The sequence below is a fragment of the Lontra canadensis genome, unplaced genomic scaffold (genome assembly GCF_010015895.1).
Source record: "Lontra canadensis isolate GAN:19392208 unplaced genomic scaffold, GSC_riverotter_1.0 scaffold158, whole genome shotgun sequence".
Lineage (NCBI taxonomy): Eukaryota > Metazoa > Chordata > Mammalia > Carnivora > Mustelidae > Lontra > Lontra canadensis.
In genome coordinates this window covers 2174121-2196542 of record NW_022631152.1, presented here as the reverse complement: position 1 = coordinate 2196542, position 22422 = coordinate 2174121, and the positions used below count along the sequence as shown (strand labels likewise).

At 38.8% G+C, this 22422-nt stretch overlaps 1 protein-coding gene across 2 annotated transcripts in view; it reads right to left on the bottom strand.

Moving 5' to 3' along the window:
* Positions 1–1523: 1523 nt before the first annotated feature.
* Positions 1524–22422, bottom strand: part of RAVER2 (ribonucleoprotein, PTB binding 2) — a 93205-nt gene continuing 72306 nt past the window's right edge. For both annotated transcript variants that reach the window (XM_032844865.1, XM_032844864.1), the window contains exon 12: positions 1524–2565. In XM_032844865.1, the coding sequence (XP_032700756.1) occupies positions 2419–2565 (147 nt within the window). In that variant the 3' untranslated portion in view covers positions 1524–2418. The remainder of the gene's footprint in view (positions 2566–22422) is intronic.

Here is a 22422-nt window from a genome sequence, read left to right as displayed (position 1 = left end):
CCTTTGCTAACTCGACCACTGTGCGGCGAGCTGTTGCAGCATTGGCTTTGGAGGCTGTGTGCAACCAGTCCGTGTTTCCGTGCCTAACCATCCACCTGCAAGAGTTCAGCAGCTACTAGACAGTTTTCTGTTTGCTTGGAGGTAGCTGGGTGATCAAAAGTGTCTAATCTCTGATTCAATGTGAACCCTAAGAACTTGACCAAGAGTCTGAAAAACTTTTTGTTAATGCTGTCTAGCATTTGTTTGAGATCATTACTTTTCACCTGTTGAGCCTGAAAGAGCGTTCTGGATTGATTCAATGGCAGCAATAAACTTGCCATTTAAATTTACTCAATAACCCGACATCACCAAGGTCTCTGTCTGTGTCAAACCTGTGGCCACTCTATATGCACTTTGTTTACTCTTTATACAAATAAATATACTAGAGACTTCACATGCATATGCCTTTTAATATTAAGATTTCACTTTCAAAGCATTCAAACAATTTGTTTACATAGAAAAATAACAGTATAGACGTTGCAGCAGGGTGGGGAGTTTGGTAGTGGTCCTTAATACAAACACCACTTGATTTGTACTTATCTGTTCTATCCAGTGACAGGGCAGATCCCCATGGGCTATCATCCAACGTACTTAGTTCTTTCACCCTCTTCCTGCTTTCATTTTGCAGCTCTGACTTAAAATTCACCATCTGCTGGTTGTATTATCAGAGGTATGACTAAGCACCGAAGATGCTTAATGTGATAGGAAATGGGAAGGAGAAGCGCAGAACATGGAGAAACCATTATGCATCTGCTGAGTCATAACTGAGTGATGCCAATCCTTAGTAATTAACTTTCTAGCTGTCACTTTCAAGTAGAAGTTAATGTATGAAACAAATTAGACCAATTTCTTTAAAAGTCATATGTACCAATTTTAAACTTGGTCATTAGAATAGGGTACTTATTCGAAGATATGTAATGATCTGATTTCAAAAAGACTAGGATCATAAGGAACAAACCTGGAAACTTCTAGGTGGCAAAGGGTTTCTCATGTGTTTAATACCAAAGTCTTCGGGGAAATGGTGATGTCAAAAGTTATATGCAATAAACACAATTCTTGCCGAAGTAAATTGACTTAAATGGCTGATAATTTTTCAGCCTAACACTACAAAAGAATAAGAGACAAAGCAGAAAATGAGGTATAACTCACTAGCTCAAAACTGTTCTATTTGTTACTCCATAGTGCTCCTCCAGAAAGAGCAGTATTGACTGTTGAACTATACGGGGGAAATAGGGCATTTGAGGATCAAAATAGGCCTTGTTCTAGCAATTAGATCATCATTGGTTTATGCCATGAAATCAGACATAGAAACCTACATTGCTTGCCAATTGCAAGTCTGTTGCAGAAGTTAAAGGATTAGGGAATTAGTGCCATTAGACCAGGGGTTTGCACACTTTCCCCCATAAAGGCCCAGACAATAAATATTTTAGGCTTTGCAGTCCATGTGGTCTCGGTCAGAGCTACTCAGCACTGCCACTGTAGCACACAAGTAGCTCTAATAGTATGTAAATGAATGAGCATGTTTGTGTTCCAATAAAATTTCATATATGGACACTGAAATTTGAATTTCACAGGACTTAATTCAAATCTGTTCTACTTCATTTAAAAATGTAAACCTCAGTCTTAGCTTGCAGACAGTATAAAAACAGGTGGAGGACTGAACTTGACCCCAGGGTGTAGTCTGCCAACCCCTGAAATTATTTCACCAAAGCTACTTTTTTTTTTTTTTTTTTTTCAAAAATAGCTCGTTTCTCACAAAAGGTATAAATGGTAGGTAAAGAACATTAAAAGTAAAGCATCTGTAGTTGTGTAGAACTTGGACATCACTGTCACTCTGGGTTTTATATTGCAGGGCTGATGTAGGGTAATTAGTTTGCATGTAGAGCATCTTTTTAACACTACCAGCACTGCATTTTGTACTTGCACTCTTGTAGTTCTAGGAAAAGGTCTAAAAATCTACAAATGAGATTACTTCTAGGGAAAGTAGATTGAAATGCACATTGGCATATAAGAAATTCATTCTTCTAAGGCTCAGGAAACAAGACCGTTTCCCATTTATTGCTTCATACTTTTATATATGGTGTCAAAATTATTCCCAGTCCTAAACAAGGAATATTGGAACATTGTTACTTTCTCCAATGGACTATAAGTTAATACCAATTAAGATGCATCTAATTGTAATGGAAAATGTCCTCCATTGTCTTATCTTATTGCTACTTATTTTTTATTTGGCAATTCTGCTTGCTGCACGATACAGTTCCTTCTGGGAAATTAGAAACCCGTATTTAAAGGATATGGCTAGTCTGAATGTAGTTAAGGCAGCGATGAACAGCAGAGATACTGCAAAAACCTTATGAGGTTATGAGAAGAGAACTTAACTCAGTATACGCGCTTCTTTTTTAAGTAGGTTTCCATGTAATATGCTCCTGTGCCCTGAGAATGCTGGTCAACAAATTCCACAGAACCACCTTCTGGGGCAGAGATGAGATATGATGAGCCTCGCTTTTCATTTCTCAAAGAGGATACCTATGAGAAAAAGCACAGTGCTAATATCTAAATTAAAAGTTGGTTTATTCACTAACGATGTTTATAAGAAAAGCAATTCTTCTGATTTGGCCTAAAACCAAAATAGGATAAATAGCAAATCTATCAAAAAGTTAAAACAGATTAAGATTTTTATATCAAAACACTTATGGAACTTAAAAAAAAAAAAATACAAACCAGCCTCTGAGTGCCCTCTCCCCTCCACCCACAGGAAAAAAAAAAGCAATTGTACTGCTTCCGCTGCCCCCACCTAGTTAAACCCCACTGACTCAGAATACCTGTGTGACATCACCATATTCCTCTGAGAAAGGTGAATGGGTAAGAAGTTGAACTGCATATCAGATTAGTAACAGAAGTGGCAGTACATGAGTAGGTGTAAAAACAAATAGTTCCAGACCCAGGTGAAACTCGGGTGTACACAGGGAATTCAAGACACTTTCCAGAGCTCAAACATGGTAGCAATAGGAAGATCTTGAGCTTACTTTATCCCATAGAGGCAGCAACAACATCTACGCAACTAATTCTGAAGAATGACCTGAAAGACTGACAGATCTTCCACAGCTAATAGCAGAGAGAAGGCTACACTGAGAAAGGAAGGAGCAGAAATGCAATATGGAACCAAACCCCAGCACAACTACCCACACACAGGAGGGACATCATAAGCACAGAGGAGCAAGGGGATCACAGCCCACACCAAATACCACCAATCCTGCACCGGGAAGGGGAGTATCCATATGTCTGGCTTTCAAAATCAGCAAGGCTTACCTCCAGCAGACCTGGAGAGCTGTAAGAAACGGAGTCTCCACCCTTAAAGAGCCAACAAGCCAAACAACGGCCCAACACACAGTGTGTAAGACAGGGTTCGAAAAGTACCTGGGCTATACGTGGAGATTTATTAACTAATTTTAGGGCATGGGTCAGTGGGGCAGGGATCTGCAGCATTTTTTTCTGGAAATAAAAGTGCTGGCCGGCACCATTTTTCTTGCCTTTCCTCAGCCTAGATAGCCAGAGGCTTTCAGGAGTCAGTTCTAGCACTCTTCAATCTACCTTGCTAGCTAGCACTATATGCCCCACCACATCATTCCTTGATGGACCTGCCCTGGGCAGGGGCGGGATGCAAACCCTCTGCACCAGCACACATGCAGTAGTCACAGTGGCTCATTACTATGCAAATAGCTGGGCTGAGTGCCAACCTTGCCCGCCAGTGAGGCTATGGTGACTGCAGCTAGGCCTCTAAACCAGCAGTCCAGAAAGCAAACCCTAGCCACCAGTGCCCCCACTACTGACTGCAACCAGGCCTCACAGGGCACTTAGAGTTGTTATAGCTCAGGCACAACAGGAGGGCACATGAAGTCCACACAGGGAACACCCCTGAAGTGCTTGGTTCTAGTGCCTAGGAACAGTTTACAACAGGGCCCTTTCTACACAAAGCCACTACTTTCAAGATCAGGAGACATAACTATGTATTAAGTAGTTAATATATAGACAAATGCAGAGTTAGACAAAATGACACAAAGGAATATGTCCTAAATGAAAGAAAAATCACAGAAAAAGAACAAAACAGAGATAAGCAATATGCCTGATAAAGAGTTCAAAGTCATGGTCATAAAGATACTCACTGGACTTTGAGAGAAGAGTGGATGAACTCAGAACTTCAAGAGAGATTGAAAAGATAAAAACAATCAGAGGTGAAGAATACAAAAGCTGATATGAGCAATACACTAGTGGAATCAATAGATGAGAGGATACAGAAGAATGGATCAGGGATCTGGAAGACAGGCTGAACAGGGAAAAGAATAATGACAGAGTAAGAGACCTCTGCAACGTCACCAGCATAATAACAACATTATTCCTTCCCAGAAGGAGAGGAGAGAGACGAAGTCAGCAAAACTTCTTGAAGAAATAACATCTGAAAACTTTCCAAATCTGGGGAAGGAAACAGACATTCAGTTCCAGGAAACAGAGCCCCAAACAAGAAGAACCTAAGGATGTCCACACCAAGATTGATAACAATTAAAATGGCAAAAATTAAAGATGAATTGGGAATCTTAAAAACAAGAGATAAGTAAACAGTTACATACAAGAGGAGCCCCATAAAGCTATCCTCTGATTTTTCTGCAGAAACTTTACAGTCTAGAGGAGTGTTTGATACACGCAAGGTGCTGACAGGATAAAGCTGACTACCAAGAACACTATATCTGGCCTTACAAGAAATGTTAAAGGGAATTCTTTAAGTAGAAAGAAAAGACCATAACTAGAAGAAAATTATGAAAGGAAAACCTTTTTCTGGGAAAAGTAAACATAGTAAAGGTAATACTTCAATCACAAAGCCAGTAAGGATATTAAAACACTAAAGTAGTAAATATATGCAAAAATTAGTCAAGGGATACATAAAATATAGAATCATATACATAAAATATGGAGGGAGTAAAAATTCCATGCTTTTAAAACGTGTTTGAGCTTAAGTGACCATCAACCCAATATAGACTGCTGTACACACATAGGATGCTACATACGAACCCAGTGGTAACCAAAAGCCTATAGTAGGTAAAGAGCAAGGAATCTAAGCATAACACTCAAGAAAGCCATCAAATCATAAGAGAGGAGAGCAAAAGAAGAAAGGAACAGGGGAAAAAAAGTTAACAAAATGACAATGAACACACCAATAATTAAATGTAAATGCACTAAATGGTCCAATCAAAAGACACAGAATGGATAAAAAGAGCAAGACCCAAAGACCCATCTATATGCTACCTACAAAACACTCATTTTAGACATAAAGACATATAAAGATTAAAAGGAAGATACAGAAAAAAGTTACCTCATGTAAATGGAAGCAAAAAAACCCCCAAAAGAACAACAAAACAAACCCTACAGCTGGGGTATCAATGTTCAGATAAAATAGACTTTAAAACAAAGACTGTCACAAGAGAAAAAAAGGTCATTACATATTGATACAGGGATCAATCCAAGAAGATGTAACAATTGTAAATATTTATGCACCCAATTTAGGAACACCTAACTATATAAAGCAAATTATTAATAAACATAAGGGAGAAACTGACTGTAATACAATAATAGTAAGGGATGTTAACACACTACATACCCCAGTTGTGGTAGGGCCATCTATATCAACCCACAGCTAACATACTCAATGATGAAAAACAGCTTTTCCTTTAGGATCAGGAATAAGACAAGGATGTCCACTCTTGCCACTTTTATTCAAGGTTTTATTGGAAGTCCTAACAATTGCAATCAGACAAAAGAAAAGACATCCAAATTGATAAGAAGTTAAACTGTCAATATTTGCAGAGAACAGGATACTATATATACTAAAGACTCCACCAAAACCTGTTAGAATTAATTAATTAACTCAGGGGCACCTAGGTGGCTCAGTCAGTTAAACATCTGACTCTTAATTTTGGCTCAGGTCATGACTTCAGGGTCATGAGATCAAGCCCCACATGAGGCCTGTCATGGGTGTGAAGCCTGCTTAGGATTCTTTTTTGCCCTCTCCTTCTGCCCCTTCCCTCAGCACACTCTTTTTCTCTAAAAGGAATCTTTTTTTTTTTTTTTTTTAAGATTTTTATTTATTTATTTGACAGACAGAGATCTACAAGTAGGCAGAGAGGCAGGGAGAGAGAGAGGAGGAAGCAGGCTCCCCGCTGAGCAAAGAGCCCAATGCGGGGCTCGATCCCAGGACCCTGGGATCATGACCCAAGCTGAAGGCAGAGGCTTTAGCCCACTGAGCCACCCAGGCGCCCCTCTAAAAGGAATCTTTTAAAAAAATAATAAGTTAATTCAGGGAAGTTGTGTAATACAAAATCAAGATACAGAAATATGTTGCATTCCTATACACTAATAATGAAATAACAGAAAGGAAAATGAAGAAATTCCCATTTACAATTGCATAAAAATAATCAAATATTTAGGAATAAATTTAACCAAGGAGGTGAAGGACCTATCTTCTGAAAACCATAAGACACTGATGACAGAACTCAAAGATGACACAAATACATGGGAAAAATATACCATGCTCATGGATTGGAAGAATATATTCTTTAAAAAAAAAAAAAAGATATTTATTTATTTGACAGAGAGAGATAGAGAGGGAACACAAGCAGGGAGAGTGGGAAAGGAGAAGCAGGCTTCCCGCAGAGCAGAAAGCATGATGTGGGGGGTCTATCCCAGGACTCTGGGATTGTCTGACCTGAGCCAAAGGCAGATGCTTAATGACTGAGACACCCAGGTGCTCCAGAAGAATATATTCTTAAAATGTCTATAATACCCAAAGCACCCTACTAATTTAATGCACTATCAAAATATCAACAATATTTTTTCAGAACTATAACAACAAAAAAATCCAAAAATTTGTCTGAAACAAAAAAGCCCCTAAATAGCCAAAACAATCTTGAAAAAGAAGAACAAAGCTGAGGGTATCACAATCCCAGATTTCAAATTATATTACAAAGCTGTAGTAATTAAAACAGAATGGTATTAGCACAAAAATAGATACATAGATCAGTGGAACAAAATTGAGAGCCCAGAAATAAGCCCATGTTTATATGGTCAATTAATCTACATCAAAGGAGGCAAAAATACACAATTAAGTACTGTCTCTTCAATTAATGGTACTGAGGAAACTGGACAACTATATGCAAAATATTGAAACTGAATCACCTTACACAATACACAAAATAAATTCAAAATAGATTAAAGACCTAAGTGTGAGACCTAAAACCATAAAACTAATATAAGAAAACAGAAAGTAATCTCTTGGACATCAAACTTAGCAATATTTTTTGGGATCTGTCTCCTCCAAGGAAAACAAAAGCAAAAAAACCCCAAAACCAACGAATAAAAAATAAAATTGGGCTTACATCAAACTAAAAATTTTTGCATAGTGAAGGAAAGCATCAATAAAACAAAAATCAAACCCATCTGCTCCTTCCAGCCCACTGCAAACCACCAGTGTCTCCCTAGAAGGAGTTTTAAAAACATGTCTGTGCCCAGATTTTAGGGCTGCCACCCAAGGGATGATCTCTAGATAGCCTGACTCTGAGAGCCAACAAAACTTATATTCATGAGTCCCACAGTACTGTAGGAAACAAACAAACAAACAAACAAACAAAAAAACACAAATTCTTAATGGATGCAAGAACATCCTCTCTAGCCCCACCTATGACTATATACCTGGGCCCAGCACAGAGGGAACAGGTAGAACTTCCATTTCTAGCTCTCCCTGGAAGAGATTTAACTACGTACTTTCCCACCTGCCTGCCTGAGTGTCCAGGTTCCAATCAGCCTGCATCTAGGTGTTAACTGTGACCCATCCTTTTAGGACATGGACACGTTTTAGCATACTCTCAACTACTGGGAGTCACTAACAACAGAAGAGAAGGCTTGGACAACCACAAAAGTTTGAGGGACAACTGAGAGTTCAGGCCAGGTTCATCCCTACACAACACCATTCTGTCAAGACTGGGATAGGTGGCTATTTTATCTAATGTCCAGAAACCAGCAGAGAGAGTCAAAGAAAATGAAGAAACAGGGAAATGTGTTGCAAACAAAAGAACAAGATAAATATCCAGAAACAGATTGCAGTTAAACAGAGATAAGTGATTTGCCTGAGAGGAGTTTGAAATAACAGTCAAAAAGTTCAGGAAAACAATGCATGAACAAAGTGAGAATTCAACATAGGCAATAGCTTAAAAGTACAAAACAGAAAACTCAGAGCTGAAGAATACAACTGAAGAAATTTGACAGAAAGTTTCAGCAGGAGACTGAGCAACCAGAAGAAAGGATTCATGAACTTGAAGACAGGTCAGTGGAATTCATCCAATCAGGATTGGAAAAAAGAAAAAAAAAAAAAGGAACAAAGATAGTTTAAGGGACTTATGGATCACCATCATACAAATTAATATATACATTACAGAGGTCCCAGAAGGAAAGGAGGGAGCAAAAGGGGCAGAAAGCTTTTCAAAGAATTAATGAATGAAAATTTCCCTACCCTGAGGAAAGAAACAGACATCCAGGTCCATAAAACTCAAGTACCAAATAAGATGAATTCAAAGAGACTTATACTGAGACACATTATAATTAAACTATTAGATAGTAAAGACAGAGAGAGACTCTTAAAAGCAGCAAGAGAAAAGCAAGTTGTTATGCAAGGGAACCCCCTTAAGACTATAAGCAGATTTTTAAGCAAACCTAACACCATAAAACTCTTAGAAGAAAATATAGGTGGTAAACTCCTTGGCACCAGTCTTGGTGATGATTTTTTGGGTTTAATACCAAAAGTTAAAGAAAACAAAAGCAAAAAACAAAGCAACGGGGAGTGTAAGAAACTGAAAAGCATCTGCACAGCACAGGTTACCATCAACAAAATGAAAAAACAACCTACTAATGGAGGAAATATTGGCAAATCATATATCTGATAAGGGGTTAATGTCCAAAATATATACAATACTCATGGAACTCAATAACAACCCAACTGCAATTATAAAACGGATGAAGGATCTGGACAACTGTCTAAAGATGTAGAGATAGCCGATAGGTACACAAAAAGATGTCCAATAGCAATATCATCAGGGAAATGCAGATCAAAACCACAGACAGCAGGAATTCACAAGCCTGTGATCGTACATGGAAGAGAGTAATGGCAAATGAAGTTGGAAAGACATTCTGGGCTCAGTCATGGAGGGAGTGAGAATGAAATATCACCTCATACCTAGTAGAATGGCTACTATCAAAAACTATACTGGAATTAACATTAAAAACTTAATAAAAAAAAAAGATGGGATTAACAAATATTGGTGAGGATGTACAGAAAGGGGAACTTTTAGGCACTCCTGGTGGGAATGTAAATTGTACAGCCACTATGAACAAATGTAGAGGGGTTCCTCAAAAAATTAGAAATAGGACTACCATTCAGTGTAGCAATTCCAGTTTTGGGTATTTACCTGAAGGAAACAAAAACACTAACTCATAAGTGGTATCTGGTCCCTATGATAACTGTAGCATTATTTACAATAGCCAAAAAATGAAAACAACCTAAGTGTCCATCAATGGATGAATGGATACAGAGAATCTCTCTCTCACTCATGCACACACAGTGAGAGAGAGAGAGAGAGAGAGAGCTTATCCAGCCCTAAAAGGAGAAAATCTTGCAATTTGTGACAACACAAATGGAGCTTGAAGTCGTTGTGGTCAATAAGTCAGATAGAGAAAAACAAATACCATATGATCTCATGGGTGAAATCTAAAAAACAAAGAAAAGAAAGCAAAGGAAACTATAGACACAGAACAGAGACTGGTTGTTGCCAGAGATGGTGGGGAGTGGGGTGGGTGAAATGGGTGAAGGTGGTTAGAAGGTACAAACTTCCATTAATAGACAAGTAGGTCCTGGGGATACAATATACAGCATGGTAACTATAATAATCCTGTGTTGTATGTTTAGAAGTTGCTACAAGAAGGGCGCCTGGGTGGCTCAGTTGGTTAAGCGTCTGCCTTTGGCTCAGGTGATGATCCCAAGGTCCTGCCATCGAGCCCCGCATCGTTCTCCCTGCTCAGTGGGGAGTCTGCTTCTCCCTCCTCCCTCTGCCCTCTCCCCTGCTCATGCTCTCTCTCATGCACTCTCTAATAAATAAAATCTTATAAAAAAAAAAAAAAGGTGCTACAAGAGTAGATCTTAAAAGTTCTCAGCATAAGAAAAAAAATTTGTAACCCTGTGTGGTGATGGATGTTAAACTAGACTTCCTATAATGATCATTTCACAATATATGCAAATATTACGTTGTAGAGCTGAAACTAAAAAATGTTATATATCAACTATAGCTCAATTAAAAAAAAAATTCCACCCTAGATTTAGATTGCAACAAAATTGCCTACGAAGACCCTAATTCCTCCACTATGAAGCCTCTAATAATTTTCCTTGGCTGTATTTTTCATTTGAGCCCCTTGGTTGGTCTGGTGATCTTACCATGTGTTAGACTGTGACCACGAACACCTTCAGACCCTTGACTTCAGGTATAAAGAACTCTTTTTCTTATTAGTGTTCTTCCTCTAACGAATGATCAGTCCATTAAACTAAATTTTGAAAAGCTACTTGTTTGATAACCTGATCCATTTTTCAAAGATAACAGGGAAAGAAATAACACCTAACTCTGGGATCTGGAAATCGCACACTTTCAGTTCCCTTCCGGTGATTCTTCCTGCTGTGTAGTAGTCCGTATTTCCTGTCTTAGTATAAAGCAAATCAATAACCTGAATTTTCCTCTCTTTCTATGCTATCTCTATTCTCAGAAGCCAGGGAAGAAATGTAATTGGTGTCTTCACGGAGACACTTCCCAGTAGTGCTACATTCACAGGAAGAATCAAGTGAGAGGCAGGAGATCAGCAAAACACTTTACCAAGTGGAACATGGAAGATCAGTAAGAAGAGGAAAGGAAAATGGACAACATTATCACCCACAGGACATGGGGAAAAAGAACATTTTTCTGATATGCACTAACATATTTCTGATATGCACTGATAAATATGCATTTATCAAACATATTTAATTGTTAGTGCAAGGACTGCTGAGTGCCTTGGAAGTGATGATAGTTGATTAAGATTTTGAAACAAAGCTCAGTGTTCTCAGAGAAATAAATCTGGATCAAACATCAGAAAAAGGGGAAAACCACAAAAGACAGGAAGAGTATAAAGCAGGCAAACACTCTTCTTTCTAGTTCATATTTGCAGGATACAGACATCCATTCCTTCCTAGACTAACTATGAGGACACGGGGCTGTGTGCTAAGGGGCTACCTAGATAAACGAAGCTTGAGGTGTGCCCTCCAAAAGCTCATATCCTAGGAGGGGGAGTAAGAAAAGCGCAACACTTATTTCTAAAAGGAGAACGCCACCATGCCAAATGAGACACAGAGGTGAAGAGCTCAAGCTTCTCATAGAAGGGAAAATGAGAGGAGAGTTTGAGAAATATGGACAAAATCTGCATGGATGAGAAGGCACATGGATGGGTCTGAAGAGGATGTCAGATGTGGACATGAGGGGAGCGGGAATGGCCGTCTGGCCGAGAGGGGCTGCCTGAGCAAAGGCAGGTGGCAGGAAGGCGCAGGCCTGGGAGGGCACACAGTGGCTGAGTCACGGAAGAGAGTGGAGCAGATAGGTTGGAAAGGTGAGCTGGCCTCGTCGTGGAGGGGCTGGAATGCCAAGCTAAGGATTATAAGTGGAATAATAAATTTGATTTTGTAATCTGGGAAATGTAATAAGCAGCTCCCTAAAAAATGGGGTAATGGAAGAGATAGACAATAGATACATACATGTGGGCAATGTGATTAGAGATTAGATGTGATTTAAAACTTTGGGTTAAAATTTTACATGGAATAAACAAGTGAGAAAGTGGTGTACTTTGAAAATCTGAAAATAAAAAAAAAATTTCAACGGGCATTTATGCTTTGGAGAGACTAGAGAAAGACACTGAGTAGAAGAGAATGTCTATTATTCAGATGTAAATCAAATTAGCAAAATATCCCAACGGTAATATATTTGGGAGAGAAACAGACAAAATTCAATAATGATGATATTCTACACTGTAACATTGACATCAGCCCTGTGTAGTAAACAGAAAAGGAATGATCTCCACTGAACAGATGTGGAAACAAACGCTCAGAAACTTTAGGTGACCTGGCTGAAATCACAAGGTTATTAAATGTTAGAGCCATGAATTCAACCCATTTTTTCTCACTCTGCTGTCCTTTTCATTAATCCCATCTGCCTTATTTCTAAAAACACATTTTTGTACACATTTAGTCGGTATGAAGCTCATTCTGTAACTATGCAGTTGCTCTTTTATTTTTGGATTTAAAGACTCTTATTTTCTTCCTTTAATTAAAGCAAATATTTTTACCTTCATATAAATGTAGACTAATTTCCTTTTAGTCCCTAGTCCTCTAGTCCCATGTGGATTGCAGTTTCATTTTTGGTATTAAAAGTATTAATTAAACTGCCAAAGTTTAATACTTTCAGTGTGTCTTAAGCTCAGTATTTAAGCTCAGTTCCGTAACAGAACTGAAGGCTGGTTTTAAAAGTCTGGTCATGGGGCGCCTGGGTGGCTCGTTAAAGCCTCTACCTTCGGCTCAGGTCATGATCTCAGGGTCCTGGGATTGAGCCCCACATTGGGCTCTCTGCTCAGCAGGGAGCCTGCTTCCCTTCCTCTCTCTCTGCCTGCCTCTCTGCCTACTTGTGATCTCTGTCAAATAAATAAATAAAATCTTAAAAAAAAAAAAAAAAACGTCTGGGCAGAATTCACAGAACTGGGATTGTGACTAGTTCCCAGGGAGATTCCTTTGGGAGATTCATGCTGATAGCGGACTGGGTTCGGCTCCCCTACTGCTGGCCCAAGGTCACGCTAGTTATCGTTCCTGCTCTTCTGAAAGGACTGGAACACGGTGTATAGTCCTTGAAATACAAAATCAAATTGGTTTTTCAAAAAATCTGCCTCTCCTTAGGGCTCCTCAGCCTCACTTTTGCTGTTAGCCCCATTTCAGCTTCTCCAAGTCTTACCTCATTCGTGGAGGTAGATTACATGGAGAGCCTAGTGTGAGCAACTGCACTAGTTCTTCTAGAATCTGTAGCAACCCTTTAATATTCCTTTCTCACGGCTTCAAGTCCAGCTTTTAGACTTTATACCTAGAGAAACATGAATTAATTCATCTTTTCTGCATTAACCATAGTTCACTTCTAAAATTTTATTTAAATACCATTTTTCTCTTCTCCCCAGTTAAAATTGTTTTTAAAACCAACTTTGCTGTTTTGTGACATTAAAGATACAGCTAACAATAAAATAGCTCTTCTTCATATATATACATAGATGTTTTCAATTTTCACATTGATTTTTGCTTCTCAGCTACTTTTCCTCATGCATAATGTTAAATCTTAACTTTGAATTTAAGGACTGATCCTCTGAAAGTATTGCAGCACATTCCAAAAAATAAAAGTAAAATTTGACTGCCTCACTAGTTTCAGCGTGCCAGGTTATATAAGTTCTCTATCTTACGTTTAAGTATGTTTAATAAGGACTCTTAGACACTTGGGTGGCAAAGTTGGTTAAATGACCAACTCTTGGTTTCAGCTTGAGTCATGATCTCAGGGTCGTGAGATCGAGCCCCATGTAGGGCTCTGTGCTCAGCGTAGAGCCTGCTTAAGACTCTTTCCCTCTGCCCCTCCCTACCACTAATAAATCTTTTTTTTTAAAGTACTCTTAAAATATCAAAATACAACATTAAGATCCTTTGAAAAATTGGGCTAACATGTGAGAGCAGTAATTCAAAGCTCTCTTTCAATTTAAGTATACCACACACTATTAATTTTTTTTAACACTTAAAAAAACCGAGTTGGCTTATAGACAAAGATTTTAAAGTAATGAGGGTAACTAAATTCCAAATGGTTGTTTTAATTCCAGTTTTTAGCAAAAATCATTTTTATAGTATTTTCTAAATTACTGGATAGGGTTAATATATCCTGTGGTTCCATAATTATTGTTAAAGTAGACTTATGTTTTCATTTTTTTATTTTATTTATTTATAGACTTAGGTTTTTACAAACTATTTTATATAGCTGACGTTTGTTTGTCACCAGATTGTGATCTACCAGTCCACACACAAATCTTTTTGCCCAGTCTCTGCACCTTTTGCCCACTAGGTGGCAGCATTAGGCTCTAGATGAAAGGAAGGAACCCCAAGCCTTTTTGTTCGTTTTTCAGTTTTGTTTCCTATTTTCTCATCACAGATTCTTGTACACGTTCTGTGGTTGATTCTCTGAAACAGGCAACCAGCTTCCTTGCAGGAAAAGACCCCTGGAACCAAGGGCAACACAAGAGTACAACAGGCAGGTAGACAGTATTCCCCTAACGCATCACATAACAGACAGCTAACCAGTTTGGCAAGTGTCAAATGAAAACCCTAAACCACAACTTAAACAACTGAAATAATTCCTATATTATTCTTCACATTATTATACTCATGACTATGTCAAACTGAAAAGCCACCCAAGGGAATTGTGACCAATTTTACCATATTTTACTAAAGGAGGGGAGGAAGGAAATGTCTTTTTTTTTTTTTTTTTAAAGATTTTATTTATTTGACAGACACAGTGAGAGAGAGAACACTAGCAGGGGGAGTGGTAGAGGGAGAAGCAGGCTTCCCGCTGAGCAGGGAGCCCAATTCGGAGCTCCATCCCAGGACTCTGGGATCATGACCTGAGCTGAAAGCAGACACTTAACGACTGAGCCATGCAGGTGCCCCAGGAAATGTCTTGTTTTGGATAGATTATAATAAAATATTAGGTGGAGGCATTTAATAAAATCTTAATTGGCTCAAAGTCTTTTCCCTTGAGGTGGACTTCTCCCAACCATCTGACATAGTTGTACCTACTTACTGTTACTTGAGAACCTGACATTTCAAACTCCATTTATACATTCTAACTAACGGGATTATGGGGTGTCTGGCTGGCTCAGTGGGTGGAGCACACAACCCGATCTCAGGGATCTCAGGGTTGTGAGTTTGAGCCCCACACTGGGTGTAGAGATTACTTAAAATAAAATTTCAAAAAAAAAAAAAAACCCACACATGCAAGCTTAGAGGATTATAGAGCCTACTATAATGCTACTATCATTGCTAAAGTGTTACTATAAATTTTTAAGTTCATCTATTTTTTAAGTTTTCTCAATAAGAAAACATTTAAGAGATGCACTTTTTGAGAAAATTAGTAACTATGGCTCAATGGCCATACTCCATTGTTATAATCAACAAGAGAAATAGGATACCCACATTCAATTGTTGTTTAATTAGAACGAGATCTATAATTAATTTAACTTGTTTTCTTACCATTACATACTTTTAAGATCTCTAAAACACTGAGTGAAAATGCTACCCTCTATTTAGTACAGACTTTTTTTTTACTCGAGTCCAACATTTGCGGATACTCACACGGGCTGCACAATCGAATTCCAGAAACTTTAGGAATCCAAAAAGATGCCTTGTACCTGTTAACAGTTACTCCCCAACTCCTACTTCCCTGACCCCCAGTAACTGTTCACGTTCTCTATGAACTGGTCTATTCTGGACATTTCATACGAACAGGATCATATAATATGTTCCTTTCATGCCTGGCTTATTTCACTTAGCATCCTGATTTCAAGGTTCACCCATGTAGTGACAACGATCAGTCCTCCATTCCTTCTACAGCAACAGAACGTTGCACTCTATGGCTGTGCCACAGTTTGTTTATTCACTCATCAGCTGATTGACCTTTGGGTCCTTTCCCTTTTGGCTATGATGAAAAATGCTGCTATGATAATTAACGTCCAACTTTGTGTATAGACCTAGATTTTCAATTCTCTTGGATATATAGGTAGGAGTAAAATTCTCAGGTCTTATGGTAACCGTGTGTTTAACATTTTGAGGAACTGTCAAATTTTTCCAAAGCAGCTGCACCACTTTAAATTCCCTCCCAGCTGTGTATGAGGGTTCCCATTTCTCCACACTGTTGCCAACATTTGTTATGGTGCATTTTTCTTCATTCTCTATTTTTTCTATTCTTCAGACTGGATGATCTAACTGACCTATCTTCCAAACATGTTGATTCTTTCTTCTGCGTGTTCAAATCTGGTATGCTCTAGTAAATCATTTCAGCTATTGTACTTATTCAAATCCAGAACTTCCTCTTGGTCCTTCCCTAATAATTATTGCCAGTTTTACTGATGCTCTTCTTGAGGAGAGAATAGATGGAACTTCTTATTGTGTCCGTTGTTGCTGTCATCTATGTTGATATCATCTATGGCTTGCATTTTTCCATTTAGGCCTATGATACGCTGCAAATTAATTTTAGAGCATGGTCCGAGGCAAGAATCAGGCTTCATGTTTTCCAATATGGATAATCAATGGTTCTAACAACATTTCTGGTCCTTGCTTATTTAATTCTTTCGGCGTTTTGGTCAAAAATCAGTTTACCAGGGCACCTGGGTGGCTCAGTGGGTTAAAGTCCCTGCCTTTGGCTCAGGTCATGATCTCAGGGTCCTGGGATTGAGCCCCCCATCAGGCTCTCTGCTCAGTGAGGAGCCTGCTTCCTCCTCTCTCTCTGCTTGCCTCTCTGCCTACTTGTGATCTCTGTCAAATAAATAAATAAAATCTTTAAAAAAAATCAGTTTACCATTTAAGTATGGGCCTATGCTGAGATTCTCTTCTGTTCTAGTGATCTATTGCCTACCATTTTGTCCACACCACACTGTCTGATTGTCATGACTTTATAGTATATCTTGAAGTCATACAGAGGAAGTCCTCAAGCTGTGCTCTTTCGTAAGATTTTAGCTCCTTTGCATTTTAGTACAAACTTAAAAATTTCTATTTGAGAAAAAGGCTACTGAGTAACTGGTTGGGATAACAATCTATAGATCAGTTTAGAGGGAACCGCGATATTACCAATATTAAGTCTTCCAATTTGCTGACATGGGACAGCTCTCCATTCATAGGCATCTTTCATTTCTCACAGCAATATCTTTAGTTTTCATTGTTCTTACAAATTTTCTGTTAACTTATTGCTACATATTTCATGTTTGATGCTGTTGTCAATATAAATTTTAAAAATTTTAAAAAATATTCTTTTCCAATTGTTTCCTGCTTGTCCACAAAAACAATTGATTTTTGCATATTACCCTCTATCTTGTGACTATGCAAAGTTTATTAGTTTAATGATTGCTTTTTAGGGGGATTTTTCATATAAACACTCAGACAAAAAGAGACATTTTTACTTTTGCTTCCCATTTTATGCCCTTTTTTAATTTAATTTTTGAGAGAGAGAGACAGAGAGAGCAAACGAGGTTTGGAAAAGAGAGGCAGAGGGAGACGGAGAATCTTAAGCAGGCCCACACCCAGCGCAGGGCCCGACAGGAGCCCAGTGCAGGGACTCGATCTCACAGCCCTGAGATCATGACCCCAGCCAAAATCAAGAGTCAGATGCTTAACTGACCAAGCCACTCACACACCCTCTTATACCCTTTTTAAAAAAAAAAACCTAGCTGCACTAAACCTCCCATAAAATGTTTGAAGAGGCATAGTCAAGCCTTACTCTGACAATCTCTTTGTTTCAATTGGAGCATGTATTCCATTTTTATTTAACTATTACCGTCATTCAATTTAGATTTCTTACCTAGCTATTTGTTTTCTATTCACCTGTTTTTTTCCCCCTTTCCTGACATTTTTTGGCTTAATCAATGTTCTTAGAATTCCACTATAACTAAACTACTGACATTTCAGGTGTACTGTTTTGTATTTTTTTCTAAATAGTTGCTTTATGAATGACAATGTTTTCCATAACTTATCACAGATGACTCAGGGTTACTGTTCTACTTCATGTAAAATGTAACGTAAAATTTTACTTAAAATGTACGTTTGAATAACCCCACAACTGTACTTTCATTCACTTCATACAGTCCTTTGTACTATTATCAAATACGTTGTATCTATGAACATTATAAACCCCATACTAAAATGTCATAATTTAACTTTTAAATAAATTAAGAGAAAATATACAGTATTTTATTTACCCCACAAATTTACCAGTTGTTTTAACACTGTAGCTCTCAATGAGGAGCACTCTGCTGGGTAGAGGACAAAGATACTGTTAAATATCTTACAAGCACAGATGGAGAATTACCCAGCCCAGACGGCCAACAGAGCCAAGGCTGAGGAACTCTACCTTAAGAATAATGCACATTATTTTTATCTGGTTACTTTCAAGATACCCTCCTTAGAACTTAAGTTTTCATCATATTAAACTTAAGTCTAGGTAAAATATTTTTATTTATCCTGCTTTGCAGGGGTTGTGTCTGCGCCTGTTAGATCTGGAGGTTTTTTAAAACAAATTTAGGAAATTTTTTACCATTATTTTTTTCAAATATTTCATGACACATTATCTTTTCCCTCTCCTCCTGGGACTGCAATTACCCATATTTTAGACTGTTTGGTATCATCCCTTAGGTCTTCAGGATCTGTTCATGGATTTTCATTGTCATTTCTGTTCTCCATATTGAATTATTTTTTTGTCTTCATGTTAATTGAAACTTTTTTCCTGTTTTCTCCAATCTCTGCTAAGCCCAGCCACCATTTTGTTTCTTTCCCTGATACTACACTTTTCAGTTGGAGAGTTTCCATACTTCTTTTTTAGTTTATATTGCTTGCTGAAAATCCCTACCTTTTATTATGACTTTATACTCCTTAGGTCCTTGAACAAATAATAGCTGCTTTAAATAAATCCTTGTCCACAAAGACCAACATCTGGGTCATCTTGGGGTCAGTTTCTGTTTATTGTTTTTCTTCTTAATTGTGGGTCCCATTTCTTGTTTCTTCAATTATCTAGGAATTTCATATACTGATTAGAGATGATATATCATAAAGACCACAGATGTATAGCCTTCCTCTAAATATTGCTGATTTTTTTTTAAGATTTTATTTATTTGAGAGAGAGAGACAATGAGAGAGAGCATGAGCGAGGAGAAGGTCAGAGAGAGAAGCAGACTCCCCGTGGAACTGGGAGCCCGATGCGGGACTCGATCCCGAGACTCCAGGATCATGACCTGAGCCGAAGGCAGTCGTCCAACCAACTGAGCCACCCAGGCGTCCCAATATTGCTGTTTTTTTTTTTTAAGATTTTATTTATTTATTTGACAAACAGAGATCACAAGTAGGCAGAGAGGCAGGCAGAGAGGGAGAGAGAGGAGGAAGCAGGCTCCCTACCAAGGAGAAAGCCCGATGCGGGGCTCGATCCCAGGACCCTGGGATCATGACCTGAGCCGAAGGCAGAGGCTTTAACCTACTAAGCCACCCAGGTGCCCCAATATTGCTGATTTTTGTTGGAAGGAGGAGATAACTTTGCTGAATTCAAACTCAAACTGCTGTGCAGGGGAGGAACTGAATCCCTTCTCAGTTCATTAGGGACTTGGAATCTCCCTCATAAACATGGTTCAGAGGTCAGACAAGTGTGTCTTGGCTGAGTTGGGGCTCCTTCCTAAGCAACCCCCTTTTTCAGAGAGTTCATGCTTACTTTTCAGCCTTGCTAAGTGTTCTCAACTCTGCTCTGACTCTGGCAGCCAACAAGAACCTGGACTACAGGTGGTGGTAGGCAAAATGATAAATCTCGTCCATGGCAGTTTCCCTCTTTTAAGGACTAACTCCCCACTTCAGGTTCTGCCTGCTTTTGATCACACCCCAGGACCTTCAAACAGTTGTTTCTCTTTCATATTCAGTCCAGTTTTAATAATGGTTACCTACAGGGGGAATAATCTGATATAAGCAACTTTGCCAATATTGGAATACCAGTTAGGATTTTTAAATGTAACAGCTTTATTGGAAATAAAGATTATTATATCCCTCTACACCTTGATACATTCATCTTCTAATCCTTATGCACAGGGCTGACACAAAAGAAACAAAGAAACAGTTTCTACTAGACAAGACACTACTTCCATGCCTGAAGAAACTTCTCCATGGTATAATGAAAATAATGCAACCTTGGTTATCACAGAAATTGTTTGCCAACTGCATGAACTTACAAAGATGATTAAATTCTCTATGCTCTTCTACTCGTGTTATGGAGACAGTCTCACAGGCTTGTTAGAAAGGTTAAATGCTTACGTTGCAAAGCATACAGCACATGGTAAAACCAAAACAAAAAAATGTCAGGTTCTTTTCCTTAGACCTCTTCCTCCATTCTAGCAGTGGAAATAGTAGGAATTTCTCAAACATGACTGCTCTTTTTCTAGTTACTTTATTCCATTAGTAACATCCAGTTAAGTTCACTTTCTGAGGAGGAAAGAACACCAGACTGAGAACAAATCTCACTTGATGAACACAACGAGGTAGAAGCAGGGACTGTCCAGGGGGATGATAAATCCAGGGAAGACGCGCACCTCCACAGTGTCTCTGGGACAGCAAGGGTAGAGGCAGAAGGAAGACTGGCAATGTAAAAGGGATCTTTATCACAGAATTTCTCCATGTGTACATAGAAAAGGGTTTTTCTCTGGATATAAGTATACAATAAACAACAGTAATCTAATTAGCAAAACTGCTGAGAAAAACAGAACACATTTCAAGAGTAAAATAAATGAAAAAGTAAGGAAAATATTAACTTAAAAAATTAAATCATACAGGTCGGAGGGGTAGGTGGCAGAGTGGGAGGACCCCAAGTTTGCCTTGTCACCTGGATACAAATAGATAACATCTGTATCAGTGTAAATAACCTAGGACATGACCTGAAGACTGGCAGAACTCCACAACTAAAGGCAGGAAGAGGTCACAGTGAAGGAGGAGGAAGGGCAAAGACATGGTCTGGAGTGAAAAGGACTGTATCCTGGTAGGGAGGGAGCCAATGGTGCAGAGAAAGGCTGAAAACAGACTTTCACACTGGGGTGCTCACAAATGAGGAGGATGAATCTCCATAATATTTGCTTTTGAAATTCAGAAGGCCAAGTTTTATGAGTTCTTAAAATCATCAGGACTTAAGATCTGGAATTTTAAAAATCAGCAAGCCTGGCTCTTGGAGAGCCTCGATGGTGTTAAGGAGCAGAGCCCCCACCCTGAAAAAGGACGATAAAGAGCCCAAGCAGATATGGTGTAGAACCAGCAGTTTGAAAACGCTGGGGCAGACAGGAAGGACAGTGATTTCTCATCTCAGAGCATGGCCTAGAGAGACAGGGATCATGGGGAGACCCCTCCAGGAATAAAGGAGCTGGCAGGCATCATTCCCTCCCCTGCACCCAGCATAAACAACAGCTACCTGCAGGAACCAGAGCAGTATAGACACTTCTTACCTAACTTGTTTACATCAATCCACACCCCCCCCCATTCCCCATCCCAACCTTCAGTGGATCCACCCTTCCCAGTCATACATCCCTCACTCCTGGCACTGTGGGCCTCTCCCCCAGAAGACCAGGGAATAACTGGACTGAAAGAAAAAGAGGCCATGACTCAATAGCATAGCACATGCAACACACATAGGAGATACTCCCTAAAGCACCAGGTCATGGGCAACAGGGAACACTGCATTGTGGGCACTAAAAGATCTATTCTTCATAAGGCTTTTATTGTGAAGAGCAAAAGAAGTAGCTGACTTTCCTAACAGAGAGAAATAGGCAAAGTCAAACAAAATGAGAAGATAGAGAAAAATGTCCCAAATGAAAGAACAGGACCAAACCAAGCAAGAGACCAAAGCAAAACATATATAATGTGCCTGATAGAGAATATAAAGTAATAATCACAAAGATACTCCCTGGACTGAAGAAAAGAGGACATCAGTGAGACCCTTAGCACAGAGATTAAAAAAAGAGCCAATCAGGGACCAAGAACACAATAAATTAAATTAAAAATACATTTGATGGAATAAATAGGCTCGATGAAGCAGAGGAATGAATTATGACATGACACAAGTAATGGAAAGTAACCAAACTGTGCAAAGGAGAGGAAAGAAAATTATGCAAATTGAGAACTGTCATAGGGAACTCAGTGATTTTGTCAAGTGTAATAACGTTTGTATTATAGGGATCTCAGAAGGAGAGAGAGATAAAGGGGCAGAAAACTCATTTGAAGAAATAATAGCTGAAAACTTCCCTAATCTGGGGGAGGAAACAGATACCTGGATTCAGGAGGCACAAAGAGCTTCCCTCCAAAATTCAACCCAAGGAGGTCCACACCAAGAAATAAAGTAATTAAAATGGCAAAAAAGTAGCAATAAAGAAGAATTTTTAAAAGCAACAAGAGAAACGAAAACAGTTACATACAAGGGAAAC